Source organism: Erythrolamprus reginae, chromosome 1 (genome assembly GCF_031021105.1).
Source record: "Erythrolamprus reginae isolate rEryReg1 chromosome 1, rEryReg1.hap1, whole genome shotgun sequence".
Lineage (NCBI taxonomy): Eukaryota > Metazoa > Chordata > Lepidosauria > Squamata > Dipsadidae > Erythrolamprus > Erythrolamprus reginae.
Genome location: NC_091950.1, coordinates 391,775,223 through 391,799,290, shown reverse-complemented (window position 1 = coordinate 391,799,290; position 24,068 = coordinate 391,775,223). Strand labels below are relative to the sequence as shown.

At 41.1% G+C, this 24,068-nt stretch overlaps 1 protein-coding gene across 1 annotated transcript in view; it reads left to right on the top strand.

Annotated features, from left to right (window-relative positions):
- Window positions 1–24,068, top strand: part of SCARA5 (scavenger receptor class A member 5) — a 155,483-nt gene that overhangs the window by 108,334 nt on the left and 23,081 nt on the right. The window contains exon 7 of the mRNA XM_070741887.1: window positions 14,243–14,299. Within this exon, the coding sequence (XP_070597988.1) occupies window positions 14,243–14,299 (57 nt within the window). The remainder of the gene's footprint in view (window positions 1–14,242; window positions 14,300–24,068) is intronic.

Here is a 24,068-nt window from a genome sequence, read left to right as displayed (position 1 = left end):
GTCTATTTACTATTACTATATACTATTTAATTCTATGTATAAATGCCATACGTGTACATACACATTACACACAGACACACAAAAATATACATTATCTACTATATAAACTGTATGTGTATGTACATACACACGCACACACAGCTGTTCTAAAATTATACATATTCAACCTCATTTACTGCGATAGGAAAAACATACCCAGAGCCCAGAAAGGAAAAAAAAAGAAAAACAATCAATTTTTTTCTATCAGTTCTGTGTTCCTGACCAAATTTTACTACCGGTACAGCGTACCTATCTGTACCTGTAGGAGCCCATCACACAGCTTCGTGTGCCATAGATTCACCATCACAGTCCCTCAACACTGTCAAACTTTTTACTAAGTCTGCACTCCTGTTTCTACTAGTTTGTTCTCATCATTCCTATCATCCTTTTCCTCCCACGTAGGACTGTATGACTGTAACTTGTTGCTTGTATCCTAAGATTTTTATTAATATTGATTGTTTCTTCTTTGCTTATTTGACCCCTATGACAATCTTTAAGTATTGTACCACATGATTCTTGACAAATGTATCTTTTTGTTTTATGTACACTGAGAGCATCTGCACCAAGACAAATTCCTTGAGTGCCCAATCACACTTGGCCAATAAAATTCTATTCTGTTCTGTTCTGTTCTGTTCTGTTCTATTCTATTCTATTCTATAAAAATGTAAGAAACGTCTTGCTGGATCAGACCAAAATGGCTTCACCCAGTTCAACTTTCTGCTTGAAACATCAACCTGTCAGAAGCTTCTGGAAACACACACACACACACACACAGAGGCTGGGCAGAGTTGTCTCTGATTTATTTGGAAGCTCCCCCCCCCCCATTTAGCTCTTTTAAGTTAAATCATGGCTCTCTTGTAGCACTTTAAAACAGCAGGAGGAGAAAAAAAGGGAAGATGGATCATCTTTTTAACCCCCACCTCTACCTTTTAAGCACTTCATTAAGGTGGTGGCAACACAGCTTCCTTGCTCCCTTTTTTTGCTTACAGCATCTGGAATCCCATAAAATGCAACCTGGACTCTGCAAACTGACAAATGGGCAGAAGTTTGAGTGGGTGTTTTTAAGATGGCATGTTACCTATGAAGTCCTAAGCTAGGGAAAAGAAAGACCATCTGGTTTGGCTCGGTTCCCAGGATGTAAGTCTGAATTCCCCATATGAAAATTTCCTGATAGCTGCCCCCACCCCCATGCAGCTATTAGGTACACAAAACAGTTGAGCCTATTCATTATGTTTGTGGGGCTACGTGCCAAATCAAACCACATGTTTAAAAAACAAAACCATCCCCTTGAAATTCAACTTCTTATCAGCACAACCTTGGAATTTCAAGGGCTTATTTTATTTTATTATTTTATTTTATTTTATTTTATTTTATTTTATTTTATTTTATTTTATTTTATTTTATTTTATTTTATTTTATTTTATTTTATTTTATTTTATTTTATTTTATTTTATTTTATTTTATTTTATTTTATTTTATTTTATTTTATTTTATTTTATTTTATTTTATTTTATTTTATTTTATTTTATTTTATTTTATTTTATTTTATTTTATTTTATTTTATTTTATTTTATTTTATTTTATTTTATTTTATTTTATTTTATTTTATTTTATTTTATTTTATTTTATTTTATTTTATTTTATTTTATTTTATTTTATTTTATTTTATTTTATTTTATTTTATTATTTTATTTTATTTTATTTTTTTATTTTATTTTATTTTATTTTATTTTATTTTATTTTATTTTATTTTATTTTATTTTATTTTATTTTATTTTATTTTATTTATTTTATTATTTATTTAGTCCAATACATAATACACATTGAAGAGAATAGATATTTAGTAATATAACTAAAGAAACAAATAGAAGAAAAGATATAAAAGTATAGGTGAACAAATTTGAAACGAAAAAAAGATAAATGAGATAAGGAGAGACAATTGGACAGGGGGCGGAAGGCACACTGGTGCACTTATGCACGCCCCTTACTGACCTCTAAGGAAGCTGGAGAGGTCAATCGTGGATAGTCCAAGGGGAAAATGTTGGGGGTTAGGGGTTGACACTACTGAGTCAGGTAATGAGTTCCACGCATCGACAACTCGGTTTTGTTGGAAGATAAACCCAATGAGGGAGATTTGTTTGTGGTCAGAGCTGGCCTTCTGATATTCATTTCTTGAAATGGAGGCATTTTCTAAAATGAAAACTGCAGCATTCTTGAGTCAAGTGTTTGTTTCGCTCACGAAAGCTGTGAGTGCCCTCACTGAAAAACAATTGGAGAACTTAAAATGAACTCTACAGTTGGTTTGGGCCAGTGATGGTGAACCTATGGCACTTACGACGGTCCTCACATTTTATGTTTTGCACCTTATCTTGTCACCATTGGGAAGAGAAGCACTGCAGTTGTGACATGAGTGACAGGGTTGTTAAGGATGCTGCAACGGGCATAAATATGAGGATGGTTGTAAATGCGAGAACTGGTCATAATCAGTGAAGGACTGCATAAAATTTTACTACTACACTGTGGGTGTGGCTTATTTTGTGGGTGTGGTTTGCTGGCCATGTGATCAGGTGGGAGTGGCTTAAAGGTGATGTGACTGGCTCAAAGGTGGCCAACTTGATGTCATTTCCATCAAGGGTTAGGGTTAGGGTGCTTGGCCTCTCCTCACGTCAAAGAGATACTATTTCCCTATCTATTTACTATTACTGAACATCCAAAATATGCTATTTAATTCTATGTATATATGCCATATGTGTACATACATATTACACAAAGGCACACAAAAATAAACATTATCTACTATATAAACTGTATATGTATGTACACACACACGAACGCACGCACAGCTCTTCTGAAATTATACACATTCAACCTCATTTACTTTGATAGGAGAAACATACCCAGAGCCCAGAAGGGAAAAAAAGGGGGGAAAAATCAATTTTTTTCTACCAGTTCTGCATACCTGACCAAATGTTTCCTACCAGTTCTGCATACCTGACCGTACCCATAGGAGCCTATCACTGGTCATAATTCATCTTCTTTAGCCCCCTGGGTAGTCCCTATGCACATAGCCCTGCCCACCCACCCACATGACCACCAAGTCATGTCCCCAAATAAGCCATGCTCACAGAACCGGTTGTTAAGAAAATTGAACTCCACCACTGAACTGAAGGCAGGAAAAGAAGCAATGGATGGAAACTAATCAAGGAGAGACACAGACATTTCCTGACAGTTAGAACAATTAAGTGTAATATCTTGCCCCCAGAAATTGTGAATGCTCCAACACTGGAAGTTTTTAAAGAAGAGATTGGATAACTATTTGTCCAATCTTAGGGCTTCCAGCCTAAGCAGGGGATTAGACTAGAAGACCCCTCTAGGTCCCTTCCAACTCTGTTATATTATTTTGTTATGTATTGTTCTTCCTTATTTACCAAACTAAAAAATGTCTAAAATCTATATCCTTTCCCCACGGAGGAATTAATCAATCCTGTAATAATTTTAGGTTGATCTCTCCTCCCCACCCCCGTTACTGAAATAATCTTCTTCAGAAACATAGTTTTGCCTGTCTGCTCGCTGTTTACCATCAAGAGCAAGGGAGAAAAATTGCACAGCTGTTCTTTCTTGGCATAGGATTCCACAAAATTACTGCTTCCAACCACATGGTCCATTGAATCCAATATCAAACAATTTGCTTGACAGCTGTTCCTACAGATCTTTAGAGATCTAATACATTGCTGAAGATTGGCTTCGAATTTTGGTATAGTAAAGAAATGCAAGGGCTGGACCCTTATTTATATCCTATTTTACTTTTTAAAAACAGCTGTTTAATAAATAGCAATAGTACTTAGACTTATGTACCTTTTTCAGTGCTTTACAGCCCTCTCTAAGCAGTTTACATAGTCAGCATATTGCCTCCAATAATCTGGCTCCTCGTTTTACCAACCTCAGAAGGATGGAAGGCTGAGTCAACCTTCTGCCTGGTGAGGTTTGCACTGCCAAATTGCAGGCAGCCAGCAGTCAGCAGAAGTAGCCTGCAGTACTGCACTCTAACCACTGCGCCGCCGTCAATAAAATGTTCAGATAAATAAGATGATTTTACATCTATTGGAAATAAGCAAGAGAGGTGAGTGGCTTCCCTTAAAACGGCGAAGTTGCCATGCATAATATCCCTGTTGTGAGCTGCCCCGAGTCTATGGAGAGGGGCGGCATACAAATCTAATAAATAATAAATAATAATAATAATCCCTGTGAGCACTGAGTTCATCCGGATGTGAATCTGCTTAACATAATTCCTCTTTGTGGGATAATGCCCTGAGAATAAATCATAAAAGCCATAAAACTGAATAGGGACATTTAGAGTTCAAGTCCAATTCTGAACCGCATAGGAATCCCAATTAAAACATTCCAGATGAATGTTTGCAGCAGCACAGATGTATTATTCCATTTTCTGGGGTGATGCTGATTATTCTGTGACTCTGTATAACTTCCTTTCAAATTCTTGGAGAATGTCATCAGGTCTTCTGTCTAGTTTTCTCAAGGCAAAACTTTTCACATTCCTGCAATTCCACACTTCATAAGACTAAGTTTCTGATGCTCTGGGTATCCTCTTTGCCGTTCCCTAAGTCTGTTTCATTGTTACTTAACTTGCACCAAAACCATAGGGCAAAGTCAGAAAGATCTACAAAAGCAAGATATTTTCTTGCATTGTTCTTTGTATGTTCCTGTCATATCACAGGGCCTGCATTTCACCTGCCACTTTATCCAGTTTTCAGCATTGTTGGATCTTATGGTCTATGGTTTGTTTGTTTTGTCAAGCATGACATGATCGAAACATTTAAATATGTTAAAGGGTTAAATAAGGCCCAGGAGGGAAGTGTTTTTAATAGGAAAGTGAACACAAGAACAAGGGGACACAATCTGAAGTTAGTTGGGGAAAAGATCAAAAGCAACGTGAGAAAATATTATTTTACTGAAAGAGTAGTAGATCCTTGGAACAAACTTCCAGCAGACGTGGTAGATACATCCACAGTAACTGAATTTAAACATGCCTGGGATAAACATATATCCATCCTAAGATAAAATGCAGAAAGTAGTGTAAGGGCAGACTAGATCATGAGGTCTTTTTCTGCCATCAGTTTTCTATGTTTCTATGTTTCTAAGCATGTATAAGATAAGATAACAGATATAAATATAAACATGATTATGAATACATGAAATGGATATAAATAATGGGGACATAAGCAGGGGTGGGATGCTATTATTGCTGTTACCGGTGTGCTATGCGTGCAGCTTCAATTGTCTTCCATGCATATGCATGCTATAAGTGTGCAGCTTCTGCATGTTTTTGCTTCTGCTCATGCGCAGGAGCCAAAAACATGTTGAAATCTTGCAAGGGAAGCGCCCACCTGTGCAATTTTTGTAATTTTTTGCTCTTGCACATGCGCAGAAGCAAAAAAATTCTGAAATCTTGCGTACATGCGCATCCCCACGTAAGATCAGGAAAGACTTAATGAACTCAATCTGTATAGTCTGGAGGACAGAAGGAAAAGGGGGGGTCATGATCGAAACATTTAAATATGTTAAAGGGTTAAATAAGGTTCAGGAGGGAAGTGTTTTTAATAGGAAAGTGAACACAAGAACAAGGGGACACAATCTGAAGTTAGTTGGGGGGAAGATCAAAAGCAACGTGAGAAAATATTATTTCACTGAAAGAGTAGTAGATCCTTGGAACAAACTTCCAGCAGACGTGGTTGGTAAGTCCACAGTAACTGAATTTAAACATGCCTGGGATAAACATATATCCATTGTAAGATAAAATACAGGAAATAGTATAAGGGCAGACTAGATGGACCATGAGGTCTTTTTCTGCCGTCAGACTTCTATGTTTCTATGTTTCTAAGATCTTGCTTCTACGCAAGAAAAAAAATACAAAAAATTGAAGAAAAAAGATGGTGACGCCCATAGGACTGGCACTGAAGTGGTTGTGCATAAATTGCACAATCTGGTGCGCTGTTCCCTCCCGCACCAGTAGCAACCTGCTACTGGACATAAGTACAGGGATGATAGGCAGAAAGGTGCATTTGTGCACACTTCTTATAGACCTCTTAGGAATGGAGTGAGGTCAACAGTAGACAGTCTAAGGTTAAAGTTTTGGAGGCTGTGGGGAAGAACACACTGGATCAGGTAGTGCATTCCAGGCATTGACAATTCTCTAAGTCGAATTTTCTGCAATTGAGTTTAGAGCTGTTTACCTTAAGTTTGTATCTATTGTATGTTTGTGTATTGTTGTGGTTGAAACTGACGTAGTCATTGATAGGTAGGACATTGTTGCATATAATTTTGTGTACTACACTTAGGTCAGACTGAATGGGACATAGTTCTAAGTTGTCTAAGCCCAAAATTTCAAGCCTTATTAAGACTTATTAAAAGATTCCAATCTGTAGAAACCACTATATCTGGAAGTGAAGCATGGAAGCTCTTTGAATCCAAAAATATGAAGTACAAGTTAAAAGTAGGTGAATTATAGGGGTGCATGCAATCTCCTCTTGAAAGTGTCCCAAGTTGGGGAGTCCACAACCTCCGCTGGCAGGCCGTTCCACTGGTTGATCACTCTCACTATCAGGAAATTCTTTCTTATCTCCAAGTTGAATCTTTCCTTGGTCAGTTTCCAACCGTTGTTCCTCGTCCGGCCCTCTGGTGCCCTGGAAAACAGTATGTCCCCCTTTTTTCTGTGGCAACCCCTCAAGTATACAGCTATCATGTCCCCCCTAGCTCTTCTTTTTACTAGACTATTTATTTTATTTATTTATTTATTATTTATTACTTAGATTTGTATGCCGCCCCTCTCCGAAGACTCCGAAGACTATCCATGCCCAGTTCCAGCAACCTTTCCTCGTATGACCTGGTCTCTAGTCCCTTTATCATTTTAGTTGCTCTTTTCTGCACCCTTTCTAGATTTCCCTTCTCTTTTGATTTCCCTTCTCCCAGACACGATTTTGTAATCACATCATAGGATTATGTAGCTTATTTTTAGAGAACCCCAGGATAGAAATATAGATATGTCCTGAACTTTATTGGTAATTCGGGAAACATGATCAATTTGGTTTTTATTTTGGTTTCAGTTCCTCCTTATAAAATAAGAACATTAGCAAATATGCTCACTTCCTATGACGGTGACTTAGATAAGTTTTCCTAAGTATTTTACATACTTAGGAAATTTAATTTAATTTAATTTAATTAATTTGATTTCTATGCCGCCCAATCCCTATGGGACTCAGGGCAGCTTACAACAGTAAATAATTCAGTTAAGTAATAGTTAATAAAGAACAGTAAAACCATAATAAACCCAATGAACTATCCAATCAAACACAGAATCAGTTACAATTTGGCCGTGATAAGATTCTACATTCATGGCTCCCAGGCCTCCTGGCAAAGCTAGGTCTTCACAGCCTTTTGGAAAGACAGTAAGGTGGGAGCAGTATGGACATTGGGGGGTGGGGGAGGGGTAGTTAGTTCCATAACATTGGGTCAGACACAGAGAAGGCTCTACCCCCACAGGCCCATCAACCTGCATTGTTTAGTCGATGGGATCTAGAGTAGGCCAACCTCTTGTGATCTAATAGGTCTCTGAGAGGTATATGGCAGGAGACAGTCTCATAAATTGTCTAGTCCTCAGCCATGTAGGGCTTTATAGGTAATAACCAACACCTTGAATTGTGACCGGAGATCAATTGGCAGCCAGTACAGTGTGCGGAGTGTTGATGTTATATATGGATGTACCTAGGTACATTAATAACTAGTGATGGGCAAACCCAAAGGTGTTCAAATTTGCCAAGTTCGGTCGAATTTTATGCAAAATTCAGCCGAACCTGAACCAAACCCGAACTCGAACCCAAACGGGGAATCCCTCCCATGAAGAGATTCCGGGGGCGGAGCTTTGATGTCACCGGAAGTTTGCTAAGGACGCCAAGGTGATCACTTCCTGGATTCCATGGAATCCAGGAAGTGATTACTTTGGCGTCCTTAGCAACCTGCCGGTGATGTCAAAGCTCCGCCCCTGGAATCTCTTCATGGGAGGGATTCCCCAACTCCTTCAAAGGGAAGTCTTCATGTAAAAATAAACATTGTTATTTTTACGAAAAAGGACACCGCAGCGGCACTGCAAGCAAAGGGCGGTCCTTTCACGTAAAAATAAACATCCAGGAAGTGATCACCTTGGCGTCCTTAGCAACCTGCCGGTGACGTCAAAACTCTGAACGTCAAACATGACCCCGAACTTTGCCTGAACTTTGGAACAATTTCGTGTTCATGTTCGGCATACCGAACACCGCAAAATTCAGTACGGACCCGAATTGTGCGGGTTCAGTTTGCCCATCACTATTAATAACAGCTCATTATTTTGAAAAAACAAACAAACACCTAATTACTTGTGAAGACCTGAGTGACTAAGAATCTTTATAGACCTTTACTTCTAAAGAGGGTATACTTGGAAAAATAGTTGTTGCTGGCCATTGATTTTTTGCAATGACATTTTGATTATTCTCAATCTGTCTTCAGGGGATAGAAAGAGAGATAAAAGTTTTGGGAAATGAAAGAACCCTGCAGACTGCCGGCTCCTCTGCCAACGCAAACAGACATGGGTAGCACCCCAAGGGCCAAGATAAACTTTAATAGTAAGAAGGGAATCCAGCTGGGTTGTTTGTAACACTTTTCCCAGACCCAGGAATGTTAAGCTGGGCAAATAGAGAGAGGGGTTCAAAGAAGATCTTATCTTTTGCTATTAAACCCAGATTTCAAGTACTGTACATGGTATTTACTAGATATGTTTGTGTGTGTGGTTTTAAATCACACATGTTGCTATTTAACTTGCTTAAATATTTTTCTTATGGGAGTACAGAGATAAGTGTTGGTTAACTGTTATGAATTTTCAACGCTGCTGTTGCTTGTCTTTGTTCCCCAGAGTTGGGCAACCCCCCCCCCCCCCCCGAATTAAAAAACGGTTCTGCACGGTTCTAGTTATCACGTTTTGGGTTTTGTATATGTAATACAAGAAGGTTCTTTTTAAAGTGAAAAATCAAGATTTTCTAGACACGTTAGGAGATGCAGAAATTAAAAGGTGTTTTTTCCCCTCGCCTCCTTCCAAACTTCTTTTGGTGTTTTACACAACCTGATCTAGTCTGAGAATCCCATCTGGTCAATTTCATAATGCTTGAGTTAGTTCCTCCAAACACTAGAAAATGGCTAGGTTTCAGCCTCTGTGCTTCTATCAATAGTGTGTGTCTTCTTTTGGCAATGCTCCAAGAATAAAATAATATAACTGCTATTTGCACTATGCTCAGCCATGATCTACCTTAAAAGCAGACTGGGGAAAACAACGATTGAAGGAAAAATAATGTTTTCAAAAAGACTTTTTTTAACTTGAAAAATAAGATGGAAAGTTGATATGTTACTCTCTAAAAATGCCTCTTGATTTCTAAGCCATGGATCCCACAGGCATTCTTAGAAAATAAAAATAATGCTGGGATGCAGCCCACCTGTTGAAAAATAGTAAACCACATAGAGGGCTGGGATTGTGGGAGACAAAATCTGAGAACAATTTTTATCCATTTTCCTTCCAATAGGAAGTTTGCCTACTCAAGGTCTAGTCATTTTCTATATTCATCTAAAGGGGTCCAGGATGGCATATAGCAGTGATGGCAGGGGTGGGCAGCAGGCAGGATGGGGTGGAACGCAGTTCCACCGGCGGAAATGAAGATACATGCACTGCTCCAGCTGATCGGCGGCTGTCACTTCCTGGATTACTGGTCTCAGCTCAGCTCTCCTTTTTTTCCTTGCTGCTGCTGCTGCATCTGTGTTCCTTGCTTTTTTCCTCTTTCCTCCTTCCTGGCCTCAGGCGAGCTTCCCTCTCTCCTGCCCATCTCCCCTCCAGCCTCACGCAGCCCCCTCCTACCCGAGGTACAAGCAGAAGGCATGGGTGGAAGCAGCGCTGGCAGCATTTATGCTTCTGGCAGCACCCATTTGCCTAGCTACCCAGTCTGAGGCGGGGAGGCGACCCAGGAGAGTGTGGGAAACACAAAGCAAATTGTCACCCCAGTGAGCGACACTGGTAAGGTTGTAAGTTGAGGACTTAACAGTTCACATGAATGATGATGATCATTCAAGCCACTCCCACCTGATGACATGGCCGGCAAGCCACTCCTACCCAGTCACATGATCAATAAGCCACACCCACAAAATACACCACACACACAGTGTGGCAGTAAAAATTTTGGCTGCCCATTACTGATTGATGGTGAATCTTTTTGGCCCTGAAAACTCGAAGATCAGCTGGGCGGTGTGCATGCGTTGAGCTGGCCACCTGGTCTTGTGGTTTCTGGTCTGTGCATGCGTGCCAGCCAGTTACTTTTCGCATATACCAGAGGACTGAAAATCTGAAGACCAAGTGGCCAGTATATACATGCCCACAGAAAGAGTTCTGTGTGCCATAAGTTCACCATCACGGGCATATAGTATGTCCTACATTGAAACAGGGTCTTTTAGTCGATTTGAGAGATTGTATATTACTAGGATCTGTTCTGTCGGGCTCTCTGATAGACTCCTCCCAAAAATTCACAGGTACAAATTTCAGACACACACACGTTTGAAAATTCAAAACAATGTTCTTTATAATGAAAATTCACTTAAACTAAGCCCTCTTTTGGTATAGCAAAGCGCACTCGTCTCCAAACAAACTGGTAATTTGTACAAGTCCTTTATCAGTTCTGTGATACTTAGCTTGCAGCTGTGAGGCAATTCACAGTCCTTCTTCTTTCACAAAGTGAAACACACTTTGCTCTGGTTTAGTTTCAAAGCGGGGGAAAATCAGCACACAGAAAGTCAAAGTCAGTAAAGCAGTCATGAAACACAACGATCAGATAATCCTCCACAATGGCCAAACCCACAGGCTGCTATTTATAGCAGCCTCACTAATTACCACAGCCCCACCCACCCACAGGTGGCCTCATTTTCTTTGATAATAATCTCTCAGTTGTTGTTGCCCATGCATCGCTCTCCGCATACATGGCTGTATCATTAACTCTTGTTCTGAATCCAAGGAGGAACTAGATAATTGATCTCCTTCTGAGCTGTCTGCCACACCCTCCTCCTCCCTGTCACTCATGTCTTCTTGGTCAGAGGAGCCTTCATCAGCAGATTCCACCGGGGGCAAAACAGGCCTGCAGCATGTGGATGTCTCCCCCACATCCACAGTCCTTGGGGCAGGAGCTGGACCAGAGCTAACCACAACAGGATCAGGGGTGAAATGCTCCCGGTTCGCTCGTGCCTGTCGATCGTCGGAGAACCAGTCATGAAGGCAGTGTGAGGCTCCGCCCACCTGCCCGGATGCCACCATTTGGGTTCTTTTACCCTCTGCCCATGTGCAAAGTGTTCTATGCATGCGCAGGTGGTAAAAGACTCAAAATGACGGGTGGGTGGAGCCTTGCACTGCCTTCACAACCAGAACTCTGACGACTGACAGGCATGAGTGAACCAGGAGCATTTTACCCCTGACTAGGATGCTGACGATGATGCAATTTCTATAATTCCAATTCATTCTTTGTACATGTATGTATGAACTTCTGTTTGGGTGTGTTTATATAGGCCTAAGTGATAGTGTAATAGTCTGATTTCCTGTGTGCAAGCAAGCAGGCACTTTCAACATCAGCTAAAACTATTTTCTCTTATCACTGGATATGAAATTAACTATACTTTTTAGTTGTACTAAATATCCAAAATTAAATACAATAATACCTCGTCTTACGAACCTAATTGGTTCCGGAAGTAGGTTCGTAAGGCGAAACGTCCGTAAGACGAAACATTGTTTCCCATAGGGTCGGACATCTTCATGATGTCAAAGCTCCACCCATGGAATTCCCTATTGGGATTCCCCACCTCCTTTCTAACCTCCAGATCGGATGAAAACGCCACCGCCAATTGCAAAAACAGCACTCCGCTGAGCGGTGCCGCCTGGCTGCAACCTTCTGAAACACCCAGGCGCTTCTCGGCGGCCTCTGGAACCCGAACCCGAACCTCCGGGTTCGGCGTTTGGGAGAAGACTGAGAAGCCCCCCGGCTGTTTCAGAAGGTGACAGCCGGGCGGCGGCTCCCAGCGGAGCGCCATTTTGTGATCTGCGGTGGGTTCGTAAGCTGAAAAAAGTTCATAAGAAGAGGCAAAAAAATTCCAAACCCCAGGTTCGTATCACAAGGGGTTCATATCACGAGGGGTTCGTATCACGAGGGGTTCGTATCACGAGGGGTTCGTATCACGAGGGGTTCGTATCACGAGGGGTTCGTATCACGAGGGGTTCGTATCATGAGGTACCACTGTATTTAAAAAAAACCTTTCCCCACATGTTATCAACATGCCTAATAAAATGTGTTTTTTGAAAAGCTAGTTACAGAAGTTTGACGTTGGAACTATTACTAGAAAAGTGCTGGTCTCCTCCCTGTTGGAGGCATTCGAACAGAGCTGTGTGTTGGGATGTAGGAATTTTGAAAAGTGTCAACCCATTTGGAAGACATCAACTCTATATAGAAACTAAAAGTTGATTACCACCCCCCTTCTCCCCTCTCCCCAATCTGTTTCACTTTCACCCTGATAGTTTTCTGGAAGTACTTAAAATTTTGGCAGTTTTCCCTGGGCTTGGTTTACGGTTCTTATACATTTTATTCAGTATTATGTTTATACGAATCCATAAGCTTTTCTTTTTATTGTTTTCTGTTTTATTCTTAATGTAAGTCACCCATATTTGTTCTGAAATCAGGTGTCCTCTACATCTTCTAATAACGAAACAACAAAAATAATTTTGGAGGGGGGTTATGAATAAGGACGGGGCTAGACTCACACATGCAGCTAACAAGTATATAAAATCTGTTTATTGCTCCATAAGCTTAATGCATGGTGTATTTATACGAATTTTATGGCCAAGCATTTATGTGGATCTATCGGTCTGCCGTGAGCTGGTATAAATATGTGCACTGATAAACCAAACTATGCAATTTGCGAACAGATCTTAACCAGGGGTGGGTTCTAACTCACCTCGTTGTCGGTTTGTTTCTTCCCTTGCCTCTGGGCATGCCTCATAAATGCAGGCACACTTTATGTGTGTGTGTGTGCATGCGCAGTACATATATATATATATTTAAAAGCCAAAATAATAATAATAATAATAATAATAATAATAATAATAATAATAATATTGTGCAGCAATAATAATATTGTGCAGCAATAACAGTTCACTTGAATGACGATGATCGATTATTATTATTATTATTATTATTATTATTATTAATTAGATTTGTATGCCGTCCCTCTCCGAAGACTCGGGGTGGCTCACAACAACAATAATAACAATGTTACAATGTTACAATGTTACAATGGAAACAAATCTAATATTAAAAAACAGTTAAAAAACCCATCATTTAAAAAAACAATGCAACACACGCATACCATACATTAAAACAAGGCGACGATGCATGTGCAATGTCTAAAACTAGGCTTCTGTGCATGTTTAGGGGGAAAAAAATCCTCACCCCAAATAATTTTTTTAAAATTCAAAAAAAAGATGGCGGCGCCCACATATCTGCAACAACCAAACCGGTTCTGTGATGTCATCATGACATCACCAGTGGGTCACTATTGGTTTTGGCGAACTGGTCCAAACTAGGAAGGACCCACCTGTGATCTTAACTAAAAGATGTAAATTTTTTACTTTATAATACAAAATACTAGTTGCCTGTTTATACCCCCTCCCACAGCTATCCAAATCATTTATTGTTTGTTGGCCCTAGTAAAAAAAGCTACAACCAAGCCCTGCAGGACAGAAAATTTGACAAAGATTTATTTTTTTAAAGCTTTTTATCCAACTATGCACGTCTGTCGAGCATAAATAAATGAATGCAATTAGGATAATAAATGGGTTATTAGCTTAGCATTTTTGTTTCCAATACATCAATAAGGACGGCAGGTTAGGAGACCGACAGGTCTAATTAATATAGCGCAGTTCTTCCATGACAAGCCTCATGGCAATGAATGGGGCCCACCGAGAGCATTCCGGTCTTTTAAGTGGATTGTCATTGGGCAACAAAATATCTGAGAGCCACGTGGTCCTGATACTGATTTCTAAGTTTATAATTTTCCCCATTATACTTTTTTCCCCTTCTATTTTCAGGCGAGCGGGGACCAAAGGGAGAAAAAGGCGAGAAGGGAGACCAAGCTGGAGAAACAGGTATATCTTAAATTTCATATCATCGTGTGATCCAGTAGTGGGTTGCTAATGAAACGGTAAAGGATGCTGCACTGCAGGGGTGGGCAGCAGGCAGGACGGGGTGGAACTGAAGCTGCATGCACAACTCCAGCTGACCCTGCGGCAATAACTTCCTGGATTACTGGTCTTAGCTCATCTTTCTTTCTTTCCCTGCTGCTGCTGCTGTGTGCGCTTTGCTTTTTTCCTCTTTCCTCCTTCCTGGCCTCGAACGAGCTTCCCTCTCTCCTGCCTAGCTTCCCTCTAGCCTCACGCGGCCACCTCCCAAGGCCAGGAGAGCCGCGCCATACCACAGCAGTCTGAGCTGCAGTCTTTTCCCCCTCATGAAGCCCTCACTCTGCCCACAGCTGAGATGAAAAGGCATCGTGCGGCAATAACAGTTCACTTGAATGATGATGATCATTCAAGCCACTCCCACCTGGTCACATGACCGGCAAGCCACTCCTACCTAGTCACATGACCATCAAGCCATACCCACAAAATAAGCCATGCCTACAGTGTGGCAGTAAAAAATTTGGCTGCCCATTACTTCTGCACCGGTAGCAAAAGTTGAGCTGCGCATGCAGCTTCGCTTCTCCTGCGTGTGCGCACACATGTCCCAGCATGGTTTTGCTTCTGCGCATGTGCAGGAAACAAAATCTCACGAGGAGATGCGCGCATACGTGGAAGTAAAAAAAAAAAATACCGAAATCTCACACCCCTCACAATATTTTGCTACCTGGACATGCACAGAAGCAAAAACATGTTGGCTCACGCGCATGCGAATGCAAGAGACACAAAACTGCCTGGGCACCAGTAGTGGCGGGAATGGGAATCCACCCTTTACGTGATCCCCTTTTGTGACCTTCTCACTAACAAAGTCCACGAGGAATCCAGATTCACTTAACAACTGTGTTACTCATTTAACAACTGCCTTGATTCAATTAAACAAGAAAAGTTGTAAAATGGGTCAAAACTCATTTAACAAATTTATGCTGACAGACTAAAGGGATATTTAGCTCAGTTTAGGAGCTGTTTCTTTTAAGAGATTGCATTAGGGCAGTGTTTCTCAATTATTTTCTGTTACGCCCCCTCTAGGAAGAAGTAAATATTTCATGCCCCGCCCCCAACTCTCCACCGGTATGATTGTAATATTCAGCACATTTTCGCTGAAAAAACTCAAGTGGTTTATCAGCGTGATTGGGCTGTAATGTGTTTAAGTGACACCTTAATTTATTTGGCTTCATGCTGTCCATTGCCAACATTTTTAGACACAGTAAACATATTCGTCTTTCCTCATGTCCCACCATAGTCACAGTGATCATATCTCCTCATCTTAGCTTTCAGGAAACTTATGTTTGTCTTATTATCTCCGTCTCTCTCCTCCTTTTTTTTCATCCCTGTTAAATATTTTTCCACGGTGTCTCTCAAGGGTTTGTTATGTGCACTTCATATCTCCTGCTCTGTGCTGTGTGCTATTGTTCGGTGCAAAAGCCCCCTACTCCCTGCGACAAAAAATCAGCGGTTCCCTGGAATCACGTGCCCCCCCGAGCATTGCTCCACATCCCCCCTCCCGCCAGAGGGCCCACCCCACTATTTGAGAAACACTGCACTAGGGAAATGTAGCTATAGATTGCAGTCTGGGTAATGTAGTCCATCACATATAACCAGGGGTGGGCTGCTGCCCGGACCGGGGGGCGGGGGGGACACAGTGGGTAGCAAAAATGGAGCTCCACCCCAGAGCACCCAATTTGCACTGAAAGATGTTGAAAGAAAATGCATAAGTCACACCCACAGTGTGGTAGTAAAAATTTTGATAGCCCTTCACTGCATGTGTTCTGTCGAGCTCTCTGGTAGAATCCTCCTGAAAATTCACAGATACAAATTTCAGACACACACACGTTTGAAAATTCAAAACAATGTTCTTTATACCGAAAATTCAAATAAACTAAGCACTCTTTTTGTATAGCAAGGAGCACTCGTCTCCAAACAACCTGGTAATTTGTACAAGTCCCTTATCAGTTCTGAGATATTTAGCTTGCAGCTGTGAGGCAATTCACAGTCCTTCTTTCGCAAAGTGAAACACACTTTGCTCTGGTTTAGTTTCAAAGCGGGGAAAAATCAGCACACAAAGGTCGAAGTCAGCAAGGCAGGCACGAAACACAAGGGTCAGATAATCCTCCACAATGGCCAAACCCACAGGCTGCTATTTATAGCAGCCTCACTAATTACCACAGCCCCACCCAACCACAGGTGGCCTCATTTTCTTTGATAATAATCTCTCAGTTGTTGCTGCCTATGCATCGCTCTCTACATGCGTGGCTGTATCATTAACTCTTGTTCCGAATCCAAGGAGGAGCTAGATAATTGATCTCCTTCTGTACTGTCTGCCACACTCTCCTCCTCCCTGTCACTCATGTCTTCTTGGTCAGAGGAACCTTCATCAGCAGATTCCACTGGGAGCAAAACAGGCCTGCGGCATGTGTATGTCTCCCCCACATCCACAGTCCTTGGGGCAGGAGCTGGGCTAGAACTAACCACAACGCCATGTAACCCCACCTGTGTGTTCAGATTGGCCATCAAGCTAAACCTAGGCTGTTGGGTAATCCTGCCCTGCTCTCCAACAGCCATGTTTAAGTCTTAACAAAGGACCATGCAATTGCCTGCATATAGGAGAAATGAATCTCTCTTCAGCTATGTTTAATGGGACAGATTATGAACATAATATCTGAGGAATTTCATCTCTTAGTAAATGTTATGAAGATACCAGACAATAAATGTAACCTGTATGTTTTACCCATTTGCGTGGAGTTTTATCTGACTGAGAAAAGCATTAAGCTCAGACCAGAATAAAATTTCTTACTTAGCAACACAAATTCTGAGCTCAATTGTGGTTATAAATCAAGGGCTATCTGTACATACTTTTACATTCCCAGTAAACACATCACAAGCATCACCACAAGCATTTTTAATACGTCTATTGAAAAACCATTAAACGACCAAGAGCGTGCCACAGATCTGTTTCTTGTTTTTTGCTCAACCCTGAACCATTTTGCTAACCATGCTGTGTAATCTTATGCATGCTTTATTTTCATCCAATACCACTCTAAATCTCATTCAGCAACCAACTTTTATCTCCTCATTTGTGGAAAATAGTCCATAACTCAAGCCCATTTGTTTCATTATACACTTTCATTAAATTAACCAGCAAATAAATTTTATTACGTTCATATGTTTCTCAATGAGCGGCTGAAAAGTAAAATTTGATGCATTTACTCATTGCTCATTGTAAAGCTGGGCTGCACTTCCTAGATTTGATTGCTGTTATAACTTGTACTTTTCAAAGATAATTCTACTTAATACTTTCCCAGCTACATTTAACAAAGTAATCCCTGTTCTATACACTTTTATTACTTTTCCTCTGTTGTCAGTAATGGCTTTCTTCCAGTATTCCAGCACAGATGCAAGCTTTATTAAGCAAATTATGTAGTTGCTTCTTTAAAAAAAACAACATCCATTATTATAATGTTATTTTATTTATTTATTTATTTATTTATTTATTTATTTATTTATTTATTTATTTATTTATTTGTTTGTTTGTTTGTTTGTTTATTTATTTATTGATTTGATTTGATTTGATTTGATTTGTATGTCGCCCTTCTCCGTGGACTCGGGGCGGCTAACAACAGTGATAAAAACAATATGTAGCAATCCAATAATAAAACAACTAAAAACCTTTATTATAAAAACCAGACATACATACTGACATACCATGCATAAACTGTAGAGGCCCAGGGGGAAAGAATATCTCAGTTCCCCCATGTCTGACGGCAGAGGTGGGTTTTAAGGAGCTTACGAAAGGCGAGGAGGGTGGGGGCAATTCTGATCTCTGGAGGGAGTTGGTTCCAGAGGGCCTGGGCCGCCACAGAGAAGGCTCTTCCCCTGGGTCCGACAAACAACATTGTTTAGTTGACAGGACCTGGAGAAGGCCCACTCTGTAGGACCTAATCGGTCGCTGGGATTCGTGTGGCAGAAGGCGGTCCCGGAGATAATCTGGTCCGGTGCCATGAAGGGCTTTATAGGTCATAACCAACACTTTGAATTGAATTCCTATTCCTGCATTTTTAACATATTCACAGTATTTATGCTGTCCTTTCCAACACATTTGTTGAATATTTATAGCATTCTTTTCTATTTTACCCTTTAACATCATTATCACTCTCATACTTATCTCTAAAATATTATTTCCAGAACTGTCTTGATTCAATTTCATCTCAAATTATTTCATCACTTTTATTTTGAATTCCATTCTTCCTGGTTCCTTATTTAGCCATTTTTCACCCACTTACAAAGCATTTTTTAAAATTTTATACCATTATTCTGATTTTTCTTTTCCTCTTAACCTTAACATTTCTCTCTTTGATTATGTTCTTTGCAATTATCTTTTCATCTCTAGATACATTGTGCATTTGAAATGAATTATCTTTTCCTAAGTACATTCACATCAGCCAACTTTCTCATTCATTCTTACATCACTATCCCAATCTGTCTTTCTGATCTTTGTGATCTCATTCCCATTCATGTCACCTAACAGAATATTTGTTCCAAATTCTGAACAATAGAACAATTTTTCTTGTCTCCGTTACATTATTTTTTTGTACATCACCCACATATGTGAGATGGTTGACTATATATAAATGTGATAAATAAAAATATATAATAATAACTCATTGAATCACAGCAGACAATTGATCCCCAGCCTATTAATTCCTATATTTGTAGACACCTGTAAAAGCCTAGTTGACACCAATTTATACTTTCTGCTATGCAGTTTAGGCTTTTCATTCATAACTAAAGATATATATATATTCACTTTCCCACAGGTATTTATTATTCTACATCAGAAAGAATGGACCATATATGATTAAATCAATTAAATTCTCCCCCTTTCAATTTGTTTAGTAGAAAGAGAATTTATCACTCTTCATTCATTCAGAAATTCATTCATAGTACTATTTACCATTTGTTCTTCTTACAATCAAAGTCCAACATTCTATATGCCACGATTATTACTATAAATGTAATGATTGAAGCTGGGGAGGCAAGAATCTTTCATTCTCGTTATAAGCAATTGTGTAAATAAGTAGATGGCAGACATTTTCAATACTGATAAAAGAACATTCCCTGATTTAAAAAAAGAGAGGAAGAGGTCCAAGAATTGAACCTTGGCACTAATATATATTTTATATACAATATGTTATATAATTCCACAATCATAGTGCTATGCAAAGAATTGATTGATTGATTGATTGATAAAATCATTTCTGATGCTTAGCTATCACATACATTAGGTTTTCTTTAGGATTGTGATAAAAAAAAAATATTTATTTATTTATTTGTATTGATTGATTGATTGATTGATCGATTGATTTGTTTTATATGCTGCCCCTCTCCGAGGACTCGGGGCGGCTTACAACATATAAAAAGACAATGTACATCGAAATCCAATTAATTAAGCTAAAACTTAAATCAAAACACAGAAAACCAATTAAAATGCACACAAATCCATTCAGTCAGCAAACCCAGGGCCGCGGATAGACCGGTATTACTGGGAGTGGCGTCAGGGGCCCGGCCAAATTGAAAAATGGGGGGGCCTGGCGCCCGCCAAAACCTCCCCAACCCAGATTGCGACGAACTCTGCCTCTGCGGAGCTTCTCCTCCGACAGCAGCCTGCACCTTCTTCCCACCCCCGTGAGGAAAGAAGGCAGGGAGGCCGGCAGACAGGCAGGGAGCCCCGATGGCAGCTGCGGAAGGAGGAGTCACCGCGGGGGTGTCTCGGCCCTCCGGAAGCCAAGCCGCGCTGCTGGGGAAGTGGAATTGGGGAAGCCGGGAGAGGGCTGAGCCCGGCCGGCTTCTCTGACGGTCTTGTGTCCCCCCCAAGGATTGCAAGGGCAAGAGAGCCGCGCCTTTCGGCTTCCGGAGGTGCTGGGCCAGGGGTTCGGGGGGCCGTGAACAGCGCCCGCCGCCCGGAGCCAATGGCTTCTTTTGGGCGGGCGCCGGCTTACTCGCTTGCATTCCTGCTGCTGGCGCTGGGAGCAGGTAAGCGCGAGGGGGAGGCAAGTGGAGATCCAGGTCCCTCTTTTCATGCATCCGCTCATTGAGCCTTTCTTTCTTTCTTTCTTTCTTTCTTTCTTTCTTTCTTTCTTTCTTTCGTTCTCTCGTTCTCTCATTCTCTCTTTCTCTCTTGCTCTTTCATTCTTTTTTTCTTTCTCTTGCTTTCTTTCTTTCTCTTTCTTTCTCTCCTTCCTTCCCTCCTTCCATTTCTTTCATTCCCCCTCTCTATTTTTATTTCTCTTTCATTCTCTTTCTTTCCTTCTTTCTCTCTTTCTCTCTTCCTCTTTCATTCTTTTTTTCTTTCTCTTGCTATCTTTCTTTCTCTTGCTTTCTCTCCTTCCTTCCCTCCTTCCATTTCTTTCATTCCCCCTCTCTATTTTTATTTCTCTTTCATTCTCTTTCTTTCTTTCCTTCTTTCTTTCTTTCATTTCTTTTTCTTTCTTTCTCTCTTTCTCTCTTGCTCTTTCATTCTTTTTTTCTTTCTTTTTCTTTCTTTCTTTCTCTTTCTTTCTCTCCTTCCTTCCCTCCTTCAATTTCTTTCATTCCCCCTCTCTATTTTATTTCTCTTTCATTCTCTTTCTTTCTTTTCTCTTTCTTTCTTTCTTTCCTTCTTTCCTTCTTTCTTTCCTTCTTTCTTTCGTTTCTTTTTCTTTCTCTCTCTCTTTCTTTCTTGCTCTTTCATTCTTTTTTCTTTCTTTTTCTTTCTTTCTTTCTCTTTCTTTCTCTCCTTCCTTCCCTCCTTCAATTTCTTTCATTCCCCCTCTCTATTTTATTTCTCTTTCATTCTCTTTCTTTCTTTTCTCTTTCTTTCTTTCCTTCTTTCCTTCTTTCTTTCCTTCTTTCTTTCTTTCGTTTCTTTTTCTTTCTCTCTCTCTTTCTTTCTTGCTCTTTCATTCTTTTTTCTTTCTGTTGCTTTCTCTCCTTCCTTCCCTCCTTCCATTTCTTTCATTCCCCTCTCTCTTTTTATTTCTCTTTCATTCTCTTTCTTTCTCTTTCTTTCTTGCTCTTTTTCTTTCTCTCTTTTACCTTCCCTTCCTCTATTTCTTCTTTTCTTTCTCCTGCCTACCTTCTTCCCTCCCTCCCTCCCTTCCTTCAGTCCTTCCTCTCTTACTCTCCCCTTTCATAAGTTTCCTTGCTTCCTTCCTCTGTTCCTGTCCCTTCCCCCTTTCTTTCTTTCTTTCTTTCTTTCTTTCTTTCTTTCTTTCTTTCTTTCTTTCTTTCTTTCTTTCTTTCTTTCTTTCCTTCCTTCCTTCCTTCCTTCTTTCTTTCTTTCCTTCCCTCCCTCCATTTCTTGCTTTCCTTCTCCTTCCTCCATTCTTTCCTCCCTCACTCCCTTCTTTCACTCCTTCCTCTCTTACTCTCCCCTTTCACACCATTCCTTGCTTCCTTTGCACCCTTCCTCTGTTCCTGTCCCTTCCCTCTTTCCTTCCTTCCTTCCCACCCTCCGTCCATTCATTCACCCATTCCTCTCTTGATCGCCCCTTTTACCATTCCTTCCTTCCTTCCTTCCTTCCTTCCTTCTTCCTTCCTTCATAGCTTGCTTCCCTTCCTTCCAGATGGGAGTGCCCCCTCAAGCTGGTACCCTGCTTTTTCTCTCCCCTCGTCCTTTCCAGCTCCTCGCCAGTGACTGCCAGGTGTGGGATCCCCCTCCCCTCTCCCCTCGCTAGAAAGCACATGATTTTGTCAACAAGGCCTCTTCCAAGAAGGGAGAAGTGCCAAGGAGCCGTAAATAAGCCATGCTCTGCCTGACCAATGCCAGGAGGCTCTTTCTTTCCCTCGCCGTTCCCGCTTCTTTCTTTCTCCTGGATGAGTCCACACAATCGGCTTAACCCAGTTCCTGAAATAGCCTATGGCAGTGCTTCCCAACCTTGACAACTTGAAGATATCTGGACTTCAACTCCCAGAATTCCCCAGCCAGCGTTCACTGCCTGGGGAATTCTGGGAGTTGAAGTCCAGATATCTTCAAGTTGCCAAGGTTGGGAAACACTGGCCTATGGGACCTCCTCGCTTGGCGTGAAGCGGGAAATGATCCCCGGGGGATGGAGTGGCTCGGCGACTTAAAATAGTTTTAAAATGGCGGGGGGGGGGCAGACACTTAGGCTGTATGGGGCCCCAAAATTCCTGATGGCGGCCCTGAGCAAACCCACCATATATTCATCAGCCAGGGGGCAATGTTTAATAACCCCAAGCCTGGCGGTATAGATGAGTCTTTAGGCTCTTACGAAAAGCAGGGAGGGTGGGGGCAATAGAAATCTCCAATTCCAGAGGGCCTGCCAAACAACATTGTCTAGTTGATGGGACCTGTAGAAGGTCAATTCTGTGGGACATAACCGGTTGCTGGGATTCATGCAGCAGAAGGTGGTCCCTTAAGTACTGTGGTCCTCCACCCCGGAGCACCCAATTTTTACTGAAAGATGTTGAAAGAAAATGCAGGGCATCCTGCATAAGTCACGTCAACAGTGTAATAGTAAACATTTTGGTGGCCCTTCACTGTATGCCATGTAGGGCTTTATAGGTGATAACCAACACTTTAAAGCCAGTGCAGACCAGGGAGTGTTGGAAATATATGGGCATGTCTGGGTAAGCCCATGACTACTCGCACGGCTGTATTCTGCACAATTTGTAGTTTCCGAACACTATCTATCTATCTATCTATCTATCTATCTATCTATCTATCTATCTATCTATCTATCTATCTATCTATCTAATTATCTATCTATCTATTTGATTTTTATGCCGTTCTTCTCCTTAGACTCAGGACGGCTTACAACATGTTCGCAATAGCACTTTTTAACAGAGCCAGCATATTGCCCTCACAATCCGGGTCCTCATTTTACCCACCTCAGAAGGCTGAGTCAACCTTGAGCTAGTGATGAGATTTGAACTGCTGACCTACTGGTCTACAGTCAGCTTCAGTTGCCTACAGTACAACACTCTACCTGCTGCACCACCCCGGCTCATAGTAGTCGAGCCTCGAGGTGATAAGGGCATGAGTGACTTTGAGTAGACTTCCTGCCTGTATGTGGTGTTTGCCAATGGGACAAGCTTCTGCAATAAGTGGGGAATTTTGCTTTGCTTGGAGTCCATAAGTGACAGGTGGACCATCACCAGTGCTAGGTGATGCTGGGGAGGTTGAGTTGAGTTGGAGGTTCAAAAAGACAACCTCAAAAAATCCCTTCCAACTTGATGATTCTGTAGTTTTATGATACTCTCGATCGGGAGTATCAAACTCGATATCATTGAGGGCCACATCAGGGTTGTGTTTGACCTTGGGGGACCCTGGGGGGGGGAATGGCCAGCTCAACGTCACTCATGTCAAGCGCCTGTAGTGGCCCAAGCATTCTGCCAGCAAAAATATGTTCCCAACTTCTGATTTTGACTGCGACAGCCTCCTGCAACCCTCTGCCATTGAAAACAAAGCTCTATATAGGTAGATGTCCCACCATATACAAGTAGCACTTACTACCACAACTGAGCCCAAAACTTCTGTTGTTAAGTGAGACTTTTTAAAAGTGAGCTTTGCCCCATTTCCTGCCACCATTGTTTGTTTGTTAGTTTGTTTGTTGGTTGGTTGTACTTATATACCTCCCAACTCCCGAAGGACTCGGTTAAGAGGACCACTGCAGTTTGTTTGTTTGTT